At 40.1% G+C, this 14460-nt stretch overlaps 1 protein-coding gene across 1 annotated transcript in view; it reads left to right on the top strand.

Annotated features, from left to right (window-relative positions):
* tenm3 (teneurin transmembrane protein 3) overlaps positions 1–14460 on the top strand; it is a 121933-nt gene that overhangs the window by 35508 nt on the left and 71965 nt on the right. Inside the window, exon 3 of the mRNA XM_022759888.1 lies at positions 11339–11564. Within this exon, the coding sequence (XP_022615609.1) occupies positions 11339–11564 (226 nt within the window). The remainder of the gene's footprint in view (positions 1–11338; positions 11565–14460) is intronic.

Here is a 14460-nt window from a genome sequence, read left to right on the forward strand (position 1 = left end):
CTTCTTGAAAACTTCTTTTTATCATCAGGTCACGATTCTAATTTTAATTTGTCCAATATTTGACCAAACATTCAAAGTAATTCAAAGTAATGACATCGCCATCAGCCTCAGTTGCACATGGTTAGCATACTAATGTGCTAAACTAAAATGGTGAACATGGTTAACATCAGATCAAACCCTAGCATGGCTGTAGATGTTTACTCTTATTAAAAAAGTCCTGCAGTAGTACAGTTTGTTAGGATTCTTATATGGTTTCTCCATAATTAAAAGTTAGCCTTACAACTGTTCCTTGCTGTTATAACTTTGTTATAATTGGTGTTGCTGTTTATATTGTTATCAAACTGTGAAAGGATGTTACTTTCAAGGCTACCTCATGGATCATTTCTCTTCGGTGCCAGATATTTCTTAAACAAGATATACTGTTGCTCTTTTAAGCCAGCTATTTGTTATAACATTCTGACACTTAATGAATATAAAGTGTTGCTCAACTCGGCTGCAAGTGTGTGTGTGTGTGTGTGTGTGTGTGTGTGTGTGTGTGTTTGTGTGTGTGTCTAAAGGGTGGGGTGGAGGTTCTGGTAATACAGTAGTTGATAAATTGTTGTTATCTGACTTGCTGTGGCGGAAAACACCCTTAACATATGGATGGAGGATTGGATAAATCCACTGAAGTGGATTCAAGGCGTTCTATTTACCACCTGTTTTGATGTCTTGTGTCCTGAGAGTGTTTTGGCAGAGAGCACAAGCATGGGCCGCACCAGTAAAAACCACAATAGGTCCACACTTGTGCATCTGATATGCTTTGATACGGTGATCCTCATCCTATCAAGCTTGCATCTCTGTGTGTGTTTACAGTATATATTTGAATCTGGATTACATGCTTCCCAGCTTATTACAGTACATAAATACGCCACAAGAATAGGGACTGAGAAATGTTGCTTCGATAAGCCCCAGCTTCTCATTCACACATTTCATCCCCACCAGTGTCCTTATTCCACAGATTTGGCAATATTTTAGGCTACCTTCAAATGTAGTCATTTCTGTGATCTTTCCTTCGTGTGTGTATGTGTGTGTTCCTGCAATTCCTTCCAAAGCAGCCTCCAGAGAGACAGCAGAGGAGGTATGTATGAGTTGGATGCCTCCTTGACAACACCTTGGAGGTAAAAATCAATGTCTGCCAAACAAAGTGAAATGTTAGGCTGCAGCCAATACATGACAGATGAGGCTTAGGGTGGTATTTTCTAAGGTGAATGAAGACTGGAACGCAGGCAGCCCTGTCTGCTGTTGTCAAGCAAAGCACCATTAGAGAGATTTTGAAGGGAGGTACGTCTGACTTCCCTGACTACTTTTATTATTGATTAACATGCTGTGGAAACGTGTGAGAGCCAATGTGAAGTGGAAGGCGGGATGCGGCTCAAAATTAAGAACGACTGCACGGTAGATTAAACTTTAAAGGCCAGTTTCGCTAATGAATTGTGATGCCGGGGCCACTCAAGAGACCTTGCCTCCATCCGGGGGTTGCACAAAAGTAAAGTCATCTTGATTAGAGTGGATTGCTCCTCAGATCAGAAACAGTGTCTGCATTTCATAGCATGACCAAAATTCTCTGTTAAATCACAATATTTGACAGCCGAACTGCTTATAATTTCAGTGGCAGCGCCGCAAAATTTTCTACACTTTCCATTTCAATGCCCAGAACAGAGTTTTGAGGTAGAGTCCAGTTTCCTCAGGGTGGAGCTCGGTCTATGCAGCTGAATAGTAGCTGTAGAAGCAGCATGGCTAGCCTGGCACATTAGTAGGGCAACGCTGTGTTGCTACCTCATGCATGATGGGGCTTCAAGACTCCAGCAGTGACCTCAGCACAGAGCCATGGGCCATATCATGTTGCTGATTGAGCATGCACCGAGCCTCAGAGGGTACGCAGGTTGCATCTTAGTTCTTCTCGTCGAGAGAGGCAAAGGGTGTTCTGACGGAAAATTCCAAAACATCAGTATTGCTGGAAGGCTGAGCTTTAAAGCGTGTGCTTATATATGTATGTATGTGTGTGTGTGTGTGCGTGTGTGCGTGTGTATAGACTATATATCTGAACATGTGCTTGCAAACATAAAGTTTACCGCTTATGCCCATTGAGGATATTGACAGTATGAGAATAAGCCAATGATTCATCCTATTATTATTCTCATCTTGTGCTCTGCTCTGTAGCCAAGAGTAATGCAACATTGGGATATCAATTCATAGCCTTGGCCTCAGGAAAGCTCTTTGGAAAGCAGAGGGATTTTCAGCCTGTGTGATGTAGCTGCAGCTCTGGAGCCAGACACTGCAAGAAGTGTTGGCTTAGAGAACCATATGTGGGAATGTTTGGACGAGTCAGGAGGAAATTTAAAGGCCCCAACATGCATTGTTTGTTCATTGTAGTCCATCAGATAAGTCTTGGTTGACAACTTCCCCTCTGGGAAAATATATCATTTACTTTTTTTTTTTTTTACTGTTTTCTGATATTTAATCAATAAAGCAATTAACAGAGCAACCAAGAGAACAATTATCAGATAATCAAAATAATGATTCATTGCCTTGTAGTAAGATAAAGAAATTATATCATAGAAGCATTATCGTTATAGACGTTCTGCTGGTAGACTGCTGAGTGTCGGTGAGTTTTTACCAACCAGTTAAGCAAATTTTTCTTTATTCCAAACCAACAGATTCACTTTAATGTTTTGTTTCACTGCAGCATCTTTTTAAATTTCATTGGATTTTGTGTAATATTTAAGGCAGCGCTGCATTAGAGTTTTAATCTTAATGGGAGCATGTGGGTGTATATGATGGTTAAATAATAGAGCTCAGCTAAAACTTTATTTTACTTGTGCAGTAGCAGAATATAAAAACATCAACCTCTGTGGAATATTATATAGGTTTCATGGTGCCATTTCAATGTGGTGTGAAAGATACACTGTATAAATCTCCGTCTCCTCAAATTCTCTTACAATAGAGACGAAAATTAGTCATCTGTGCAAGTGGAGTGCATCCAGTTGAGAACAATATGCCAACAATTAATCAGGAAAAGATAGGCTTTCCCTTTCTTAGATGGATTCTGCTTCCTTTGTCTGGTTTCCCCCCACAAACTGAGTGACTTGCGCAGGAAATGCAATTATAGCAGCCATTGGAAAAGACTGTGCCACTACAACCATGAGTGGTTTGTTTTTTTCCTGCAACCATTTTCTCAAGTGATTGGGGAAGCGAGCTGTAAATGAATGGGGAGGCACATGAATAGCTCTCCCGAGTACACATGTCACATTTCTGTGACCCCTAAGATGATGTAGGCAACATTTTTTTTTTGTGCAATTACTAATTCAAATCTATATTGCTTTAGACAGAGAAATGACTCGCACTTCAGTGGGACTGTTTTGTTGTTATTCCTGACACTCAGAGGTTTGGTTGCAGTTGGAAATAAATTGCTTAAAATCCGTCAGGAAAGCTTTTGAATGTTAAAAAGCTTCAACCCACCCTATCTCTCTCCTGAGGTGGCCAGGACCACCCTCACCACAGTTTCATATTGGCTCCATCAGCCAGACACCATCACAACTACCGGCTGTTACTGAAGGCACAAGCCATTCAAGCCACCACAGAAATTGAGGGAGAGAGCGAATGACTGCTCTTAAGACTAGTTCAGTTCAAACGCACACAGGAGAAGGATTGAAACTGGTGACTTGCTTTTCAAAAGAATGCCAAAAAGCAAAAAAAAAAAAAAACAACCATTCAAAACAGACAACACAACAAAGTGCTGAGTGGAGACGCGTTTGGATGAGAGCAGGTCTCTCCAGTTCCTCCTTTTCCCCCACTTTCTTGTTGGTGATTTGTTTATATTATACAGCTCGCGGCATCGTAGCTTACTGTGTTGTTCCACCATCAAAAAAGGATGATGCAGTGACAGAAAGAGGCAGGTTGCTGCTGTTATTGCGATTTATAACGGCATATCAAGGACACAAACAAACTGTGAGGCCAAGAATTTGTAGCCAACATGACGGCTGCAATGAGAACTCCAGGGCGGGATTGCGTATTTATGCCATTGACTGGAAACTGGGGAGGTTCATTATTTTTTCAATACACTGAAAAATGTAACAGGTTGACATGAGCCATACTAATGTAGTATATTTTTAAAGGCGCTCTGATCAGTATTTTTTTTTTTTTTTTTCTTTTTATCAACAATGGGGCAGATAACTGTGAAATATGATAAGGCTTGCTTGTAATAATGAACCAAAAGAGAATTATCAATGAATGTGGCAAGTTATTGTAATATTGTAAAGCGCTTTGAGTGGTCAATAAGTCTAGAAAATCGCTATCTAAGTGCAGTCCTTTTATTTACCATATATATTTATTTCTTAGTGCATAGGAATACCACTATAAATGAACGCTTATGCTGCTTCAGATGTTACAATAGGTAAGTGTTTCCTAACATGATTGCCACAACAACTTCACAAGGTAATAATGTGACAGCGGAGCGTTTATAGGTTGTAGATCTGCCTCGAAGTGTTAAAAGAAAAAAATCAAGCAATGCAGGTTTATAGTTTCCTCCTCCAACTTCAGATGTTAAATCTTCAAAATGGTCCTCTGCAGCATGCTAAAAATAGTTTTGTGCCATTGTTTATATTTATTTATAACTGGCCTTTTAGATGATTTCCATCATCTTGGTTGATAACTCACAGATTCAATCAGTTACAGGAAATGGTGCTTGACGCTTTAATCTTTGTTATGATGTAACGTGGCCTCGAAGATATGTATCAAGTGGAAATATTGATACACGCGGCTTTAACTATTGCGGCATTCTTTGGCTTTTGATGATGGTTAAAATCAATCTTTCTTGACAATGACAATCCATACACTCTTTACATGTTAAATATCAATTGCTTGCTGAGCTGTGTTGAAAATGAACTTCTGGGGACTGGTTGGTGAAGTTAATGGCTGTGTGAACGCGAATCAAATAGAAATGTGTTTCAGAAAAGTGAGAACTGGCACACTTCCCTGTGGACTGAGCCAGGTTTTTTAGCTCTGCAGGTTGAAGAAAATACAGTGATACATGTATTGTTAGTGCTGTACTGTGGAAACCGCGTTGTCTGCACCGAAGTTACAAAGTGTAGCGTTTTACCAAGGTGTGAACACAATCTCTCTGCACAAACAAGGAAGCCAAAGCTGTCCACACATGAATAAATACAACTAAGTGTTTTGTCAGCAGGCTAATTGTCAAAGCAGCTTTTGAGACGGAGTGTAACTGCTATGTAATCGGAGAGCTGCTAAGCAGTCATCATCTGTATGATGATCTGCCATCTGTAGCAATGTCTGAGCGAGAGTGGTGAGAGAGAGAGAGAGGGAGAGATGGACACACAGCGATGTGAAGCTGCTTATAGTCACAGTGCATCTTCAGCGGGTTCAACTTTCTAAGTGTATTTAAAAATCATACATTTTTAAATGAATGGCAGTCTAGGATTTGCATCAAATGCGAGCTGATGAATGCCCGCCATACGACTGTGTAGGAGCGCATTATGTGCGTTTAAATGGAATGATGCCTTTCTATAATGCAATGATTATGTAATCCTTGAAATATTGGTTACATCCTGGTTACCCTGCAGAGAAATGGCTTAAAAGAAATTTCTGTCTTTGATCAGATAGAAAGTCAGGAGAAGAGTGGGCAAGGCTGTGAGAGCAGTGAAGGTACTCTGGCAGGAAATATGATGGAATTCACACAGCTTCTTCTTTTTTTTTCTTTTTTTTTCTTAAAAGCCCAAGCCCCTGAAAATTGCCAACTCCCTTTGCAGAGTAAATCCCCAAAACTCACCTAGGGCAAGGTTGTTCTAATGGTCCCGAATTCCAGCGGGTACAGCCCACCCCTCCACCCCCCTTAAACACCGCCAACCCCCACCCCACCTTCAGGTCTTCCCAGTGAGAAGCTGCTGTCTCTTTTTCTACTGAAGAATACTGCCACTGCCTTCGACCAGGCGCCGAGAGCTGTGCTGAGATGAATAGAAAACAAGGCACTGATGAGAATGACTTTATTGATTTGACATATATAAACATCCTACCTGGTCCAAATGGCATGTTTTATCATGGTGTTCATCCATTATTCATTTCATATAAAATAAAATGGGGATTTTGTTAGAGGTCTGTCTTTTTATTTTAATATGTTTTCTGAAATTTGAACTTTGCAGAGCGGAGATTCTGCGTTTTTTTTTAATTCTATATATTCTTCTGTAAAGAGAAAACGTTGGGAGCTGTAATAGAAAAACAGTAGTCTCTATATAGGTTCTGTGATCTATTTTGATGGAATTTTTGTGATGCACACATACTGCAATTTTCCTATTGATGAAGGGCAAGCCAGTCAAAGCAAGTGCCCTTTCAATTCCATTAGCAGTTGCATCACTCTCTTAATGGAGAGTAAAATGGCACAAGACCTTTTGCAGTAGTACTTACACAATGAATATGAAAAGGCTTTCATCGAGCTTGCCAAGCTTAGTGAGTGCAAAACGGCTTTTAATTGTGTCCCGGCTCAGTGTGGAACATTATGTGAAGTATTCAAGGCCTATCAGTGCTTTAATCAAAAAAAGATATTTTCAAAGGAGCACACACTATAGGAACCTAATAGACCTAAACATCCAAGTATCAAGAAGAGGCATCAAAGGTTCAAGAGAAATGTGGTGAAATTTGAATTCGCAGCCGTAACCTCTGACACACTTATTATAAAATGGAATAAAGTGTAATACAAACCCAAACCATTTCAGATATCGTTTGCTATATCAAAAACACATATTGTAGGTATTTTCCGGCTCATGGATCATTTTGGTTCACTCATACAGTCCGACACACTTGTCTCTTGTAAAGAGAAACCTGTTAAGTGTTAAGAGCAACTAAAACAAAGATGTACTCCATGAAGTGTTTGTGTTAAAATACAGAGGCTTTGACAGATTTGATAGATATTGCAAGCATCATTAAGAAGGGAATGAGTCTGTCATTTTTTTGTGCTTGCATGCAGTATTAATCACAAAGGTCCTTTTAAAGCATGTTGCTGATGGAGATGATGACAAGCTGACGTTGAGGAATTATGCAAAGGAGGCATCCGTCTTGATCTGATTTCAAAGCAAAGCCTCATAAACCACACAGCTGTTTCATCTGCCTTCCCAGTCACTGAGCCTGCACTTTAAAGGCCAGCTTAATTCCCTGTGTGTCTTGATGGAAGACAATGCCAGGCTTTCTTAAAGGCTCATTGTTTAGTGTGCTTATTAAAAAAAAAAAAGAAAAAAAAGAAAAGAAGTCACACACACACACACACACACACACACACACACACACACACACACACACACACAATCACACACAATCCAACATATGCGGTGCAGTGGATAATCTAATTCAAAGTGCTACTGTGCCAAATGTCCATATTTCAACTTGGTTTGCCCCAGTGGCTTTCAAACCTCAAGTACACAGAGAATGCACGCTGCACTGCCAGTGCTACATTACACAGAATCACATTGAGGTTATCACTTATGGCTTTTCATCATTGAGAGACCCTGTCCTGAGTGTAAAACTGTTTGTCAGAAATTGGATTCAAACCCACGTTTCAAATTGGAGACCAGAACCCACTGCGCCTTACAACACTCAGACAAACTGACACCTACTGTGTGCAGTGAAATTGAGTGACTGGAAAAACAAATGGTGTCAGATATTTTTAGGGGTTCATACCTTTTTGAAAATGACCAGCATACATCCCAGAATCATCCGAATTGAAACACTGCAATCCATGCAATTAGAATGTTGATTCTGATATTAAATTACATACATGTTAACTAGGTTGCTTGTTGCACAGAAAAATTGTAAACAAGTCTCATAAAAAAAAAAGAAAAAAAAAGAGAAAAAAAAAATCAACCACTGCACCATTTGATCTTGAAGTCAAAAAGATAAAGATTAAGGGGATGAGGAAAAACCCTTTAACTTAGAAAAATGTTTGCATAATTAATCACTCAAAGTCCACACAGAGTCAGGTCTCAGATCTAAACGCTTAAAAGGGCATAACTCTGTGTTGAGTAATATCTCACAGGCTTAGGTGACTGGGGCAGTTAGTCCTCAGATTTATATATATATATATATGTGTGTGTGTGTGTGTGTGTGCTGATATATTAGGAGGAGTGCGGGTATATTTGTGGAACTGAAAGGTGGATTAAGGTAAAGGAAAAGCCATTTTAGATTAGTTCTCACAGCTGTTGCTTCTTCCTCAGTATGATATGGTGAATTTAGTCCAATTGCTGAAGTTTGGTGTCATTGTATGGCAATTATATTAACAGTGACACAAGCGATAATTGATTTTTGTCATCTCATTCCAGCTGAAACCAGTTAATAGTCACATAGCGACCTTGCTGCAGTCTGGGAAGCACTGCACTGCAGTTTGGATTCATGTTTTGCCCACTTTTGTTCAGGAAAACATTTTTATCTCAGACTTAGTTTAGACTTGTTTTGCCTCTTTAACTTTTTCGAAAACAGAACTGATCCACCGTTTCATCTCATCCCTTTGCAGCTAACTGAAACACAGCATTTCAAGTGCAAGGCCTTATTTATACCCGAAAGCTTTGTGCGCGTTTTTGCAAAGCATGCATACAGTAGGTTTAATTCAGTTCATGGGATTTTATGTTCCCTTAGTCCATTGTGGGATTATGCAGACAGATTTGCTGCATGTCAAATCCCACTCCTTTGAAGGTTTTGGGATTTTGTGTTTTGAGAACCTTATGCTCAGCAAGTGTTTTCACCTAAAAACACGGTTCATTTCATGTCACAGTTCAGTCATGCCTTCAACACGTTGATTCGTCTGAAATTGATTCAGGATTGACCATAAAGTTGTGATGGTGAGGGAGTTCAGACTTGTGACTCATCTCTGTTGCTTGCTGTGCCCACACTATTCCCATCAACCATAATGCACCTGCACTGTTTTTATGGGTTGGAGTTTAGTCTATGCTGCAATTTCTAACTCTTGAGTATGAGCAGCAGTAGCAGCAGCGAGCCAAACAAGGGCAATCAAGATGTTGACTTGCACTTTATGCCAATAGATCAATATGCAGACATGAAGATAAATGGATACAAATTTCTGCAATATCTGTCATGTATCTTTATTTGTAATGCGTAATAGGAGGGCGGATTGTTTACAGGGATAGACTGTGTCATATGTGGGCGTGATAATTAGGTGATGTTGATACAGGAGAGCAAATACAACAGCTTTTATGTGTTTATACAAAAGGTGGGCGTTAATTGTGTTTTAAAGATGATGCTGCATTTATTTCACTTGAAATGGACATTTAGCAAATTTTTGATCATTTCTTCATAAGTGATTTGGAAAAAAAAAAAAAAAACTCAAAACATTGACCTCTGAAGATAATGTGTTGTATTCATTCCACTTCCCTCCATGTTAGATCATTTTCTGTTTTTCCGAACCCTTCCCTTCCGTCACTCATTGACATTGTGCTGTTACGCGAGTGTGCGCTGATTATATGAAAAATACTTCTGCGGGAAAGTGAAGTGGAGCTCGTGGCTGCTGCAGGCTCATACAGTGGAATAAAGCCCAGAGGTGATGTAAAACCAGCCAGTGTTGGTAGATAATCCACATTTCTATTAGCCTACTTAGCACTTTTCTAATAGGGCTCACAGTCTAGCCCAAGAGATGAGTGGGATGTCTTGTATTCATTATCACTAAGTCATGGCTGCCTTATATTTTTCAAATGCCAATACCACAGTTGATCTCGGGTAATTCATGTGTGAGGACTCCGAGTTGACTTCGCACAAGGTGGTTTGGGGTTATGAAGGGATCATATTTGATTGGGTTTGATCCAAGTCTAATCACAGTCCACAAAAAAAGGGAGGAAAAAACAACCTTCATCTGCTCCTGATGATTTTGCTTTTATTGTATTTATAGCCATGCTGTTGCTGTATAATTGCAGTCAGGAATCAATTAATCTTAGTCTGGTCTTCTGCACAAGTACTGAGCACCCTTGACTCTCTTGACCATGCTCCACTATTCACCCTTATATGTCAACAGTATCAATGTGTATTTGTCTAAAGTATTCTGTTATTGAAAAAAATGCAAGTAATCAGTCACAAAAACGATTGGTACAACCAGCGGAGAGCAGTTTAAGTCTCACAGTATTTCTTACAATATATATTTCTGATATATTCCTAGTTTGAATATGAGAGAGGTGATCTTCAGTTGTACCAATAGCCTGCATGTGCAGTAGCCTTAAGGTTTTTACCTCAAAGCGTTGGAAATGATGTTGTGGCTTTGAATGGCATAGATGTTTCCTCCTACCACTGTGGAACCAGAGTCAAGGCTCATTTGTCTACATCAAACAGCTTGCTTTATGCATTGAAGGGCACACTGAAAAGTAGAAGCACATAGTGAAGGACAAAAATTGCTTGGTCATTAAAGGCTCTTTTCCAAACAATGACTAACGTCCTTTCAATAAAGTTGCTCTGCCCAGCCAATAGCATAGAGCAGGTTTTGTTCCGTGGCGACAAGGTCTTTATGCATGGTTGGGAAAACAAAGGTTATATCATGCACCTGATCCAACCTTCAGCGTTCATATGCTCTAAATTTAACTCCTTTAGGCTTTATAAAAATTCATGCTGTCAATGCAAAAACAACAACAGCTCCTAAAAGACGCATCTCCCAGCTTTCTCAATCTTCTCTAAGCCTCTGTGAGGAAAGAAAGACGATACCCATTTGGGGCTCATTGGAGCAAATCAGAATTGTCAGCACTGTGGGTTTTTACCTTTTTAAAAGGGGAAGATGGATAGATAATCACCACATGCCATTCTGGGGGCCAATTACACAGCTTTGTGTGAAATTGGAAAACCTGTTCTCTCAGAGCTCTAATGGATGTTCTGGTCATTAGTTATTTGAGAGTCTTCTCCGGCTGTAATCAAACGTGAAACATCGCGTTAAGCGCCCATAAAGGAACAGCTGCCTCTCTAAGTGACCTTCTGTTTAAGAGAACCCAACTGTCAGGCGCGTGGCGTTTTGCGACAATTATTATGTGTGTCGCCATAAAAGCAGCTCTTATTTCCCTTCTTTTTGCAGTGGTTGCATCTCATTTTAATGTCTTGCTCTTGGTTGTATTTACTTTTCTGGGTCTGTTAGGTGTCTGTATGCTGTCATATCTTGCATACAGGTGCATAATATTACCCATCTGCTGTCTTTTAGCAATCCAGTCTCTTATCTCTGGGTGTACTTTGAATCAGCAGAATAGATTACTGCATTTTGATTTTGCCACTATTAAGAATAACATTCTGATATTTCTTCCCCTTTGCCTCTCTTCAGGTGATCATCTGTCTAGTCAGCAAGGCCCACCACCTCTCCCACCAGCCCCGCCCCCACACAAGCAGCATCCGTCCATCACGTCCCTGAGCCGCAGCTCACTGGCCAATCAGAGGAGCCCGAGCCCGCCGCCCACAGCCGGCCTGGCGGCCGACTTGCAGAGTACGGCAGAATGCGTCCAGCTGCAGGACAGCTGGGTCCTGGGCAGCAATGTTGCCCTGGAGAGCAGGTGAGTGACCCACAATGACCTACAACAGAACTGGGAAATTCAGGCGTTGTCATGACGCCATCTTCACTGACTCAGAAAGCAAAATGATGTGAAACAAATGAGCGGGGGCCTTTAAGAAATTTCAGTTAAGTTTAATGAAATAATGAAAATTTTGATTCCAAGAATTTGCATATGCCAAAATTTTATACAATGTAATACACTAAACTAAACTGAACACTAAATACGGTATCTTAATTTTTTTTTTTTTTTAACAAGTTTTCATTTTATAACTCATTAGCTCAGTGACTCACTCAGTCATGACTGAACCAGCAGTTTGGGTTTTGTTTTTGTTTAGAAACATGAATTTGAAGCATTGATTAATATTTGTGCTTTTGTGGCTCCACCACAAACTATGAGCTAAAGTGTCAGGGAAGTGCGCAGTAAGTATCACCCATGTAGGCAGGTTTGAAGTTCAGTGGTAAAAGACAGAGCTGGGGGCTTGGTAGTCTCCTGGTTGATGGTTGTCTCATGGAAGTCTCCACCTTCCCCAAGACAACAGTGGTGCTGCCAACAACTAGGGAGGCTGTGGAACATACTGGGAATTAAACTTACTTACTTACTTACTATACTAATAATTCTTAAAACCTGATGAATTTGTTAATAAGTTTAGCTCTAGTCCACCAAACACAGCTGGATAATAACAATATTTAAGAGTGTCTCTTTATTAGGTCCATTTTAAGGACTACATCTCATCAGGCTCAACTATTATGCCATAGTTTTTGCATGCAATAATATAGTTACCACTGAGTTTGATAAAAGCATTAGTTTCTCCTATTTTGAGAATAATTTTGCTAAGTGCTCTTTTTTTTTAAACTTTTTTTTTTTTTTTAACTTTTTTTTCGCTTCTTGTATGCACCTACAATTAGGAGCTGATTACTAAATTAGACAGACCTACACTCAGAAGGAGAGTGCATGATTAGAGTGAACTATGTGAATATCAGAGATCTCACCAGTTCAAATCAGACAGGCTATAACTTCAGAAGAAACTTGGGAAGCAGAGTGTGTGTTATATCAAAATTTGCTGTGCAAGATACCACTTTGTCATAAGAGCCACTGCCAAGTTTCCCTCCTGAAACATCAGTTACATCTTTCTTAATCAGTGAGCTCAAAATATCCTGGCTAATGAAGTGTGGTACATTGCGCTCCGACTCAGAAATGGCCTCGAGTAAATGATTGCGTTCTCGCCTGATATTTCCCTGGCACGGCGTACCCTTCCTGAGCCCTAGATGAATGTAAACTTTGAATTTTGTCCGTGGCAGCATGAAGTAACAGCCTCTTATGATCTGACTGAATCAATTGGGATATGTGGTGACAGTTTCACTTTCTCTGGAAGATGCGGTGATTGAATACTAACCGCGCCATGACCTTGAGCTGTCTTAGCCGTATCGACAAAACAATATGGGCACACCTATCATCAAGTGAGGCATAAATCACTATCAGCACAGTGGACTCTAAATCAAGTGCTTGTCAGTGGGTGGGAACAGAGGGCTGCTGTGAACCAACGGGGCCAAAAGGGAAGACCCAGTTCACCACATAATTGCACATGTCAAGAAAACCACCAGGTTGGGAAATGTAAACAGAAGCTCCAGAAAGTATTTATTATGCTGCCTTCAGGGGGTTTTGGGCGAGCAAAGTCCTGGCACAGCACATATGCAAGAGGCCTCAGGTTCAGCAGGGGTGTGAATCTCTCTTGAATTCTCAACATCAACATGCACTTTATTCCTCATGCAGCACATCAGACGTGGTCACATGTGCAGACAGTAAATTATTCTGTACAAGGCAGTTGATTAAAAAAGTGTCAAATATAAATCACAATGTTATGATCTTGCTTAATATATTTCCTCTGACATGGCCTCCTTGAAAATAAAGCACTCATTTGACAGCATTAGCTACTTTTACAGCAATTAGCAGTAATGAATAATGTGTGTGTAACCTCCCATAAAAGTGTTGGTCTTCAAAGCGCGAGTGTGCTAATTTGACTTGGTACCAACTAGCTTTCACAGTGAATAGCTTTCAGTGTTCTTCTAAATGAGTGAAGTGCTGCACTCGGTCACTACTAGTGTAACTACTGCTCACTGTAACACGGCAAGTGAGTAAAGTCACTGATCCCACTGTGATCGTGCTGTCAGAGCTGTGTTAAGACATCAAATTTGATTTCAGCTCATTTACTCCCGCAGTTTAAAAGCATCAAACATAAGCGTCAGATAAGTGAAGCCTCCTTCAGAAGATCAGAGAAATGAGAGTGACATTAGGCAGTATTACAACTACACAAATACAGTGTAAAAAGTCATCCATATCTATTGGTGCCATTGACATTTATACTTGATCTCTAATTAACAGAAACACAAACTTCAGTGAGATGATGGCGGACAGGATCGGCGACCATCTGATGCCATGACATGACATGACTCTTTACTGGGAGTTGTCCACTGAACAGTCTAGTTTCACGGTGCAGGTTTTCCATTGAAGATAAACCTATGAAATCAACCTCCTTCAGCTTTTGTTGTGCTTTATGCTACTAAGATCACTCCATTTAAAGGGCTCAATTAGTTGGAAACAGAGCAGTGAGGCTGCCTGCTGTTCGTTGCTATTCAGAAGTGCAGGAGACATTTAGATCTTTTAAAGTGTGTGGAGTACTTTTAATAAATCCCTCAGGGTTCCCTCACTAACCACTTGGCTCCTCTCGAAGAGTATTTGGTGAAATTTTCAATTAAAAATATTCCATTCAATTTCATTATAAAATGAACCGCCATGTCCCTTAAGAGACCATTTGCACATATACGGTAATTATTCTCAAGCGGTACTTAATCCTTTGTTTAAGAAAGACTACATCAGTATGTGTGAAATGTGTATATTG

Source organism: Seriola dumerili, unplaced genomic scaffold (assembly GCF_002260705.1).
Source record: "Seriola dumerili isolate Sdu_G_001 unplaced genomic scaffold, Sdu_1.0 BDQW01000331.1, whole genome shotgun sequence".
NCBI classification, from domain to species: Eukaryota; Metazoa; Chordata; class Actinopteri; order Carangiformes; family Carangidae; genus Seriola; species Seriola dumerili.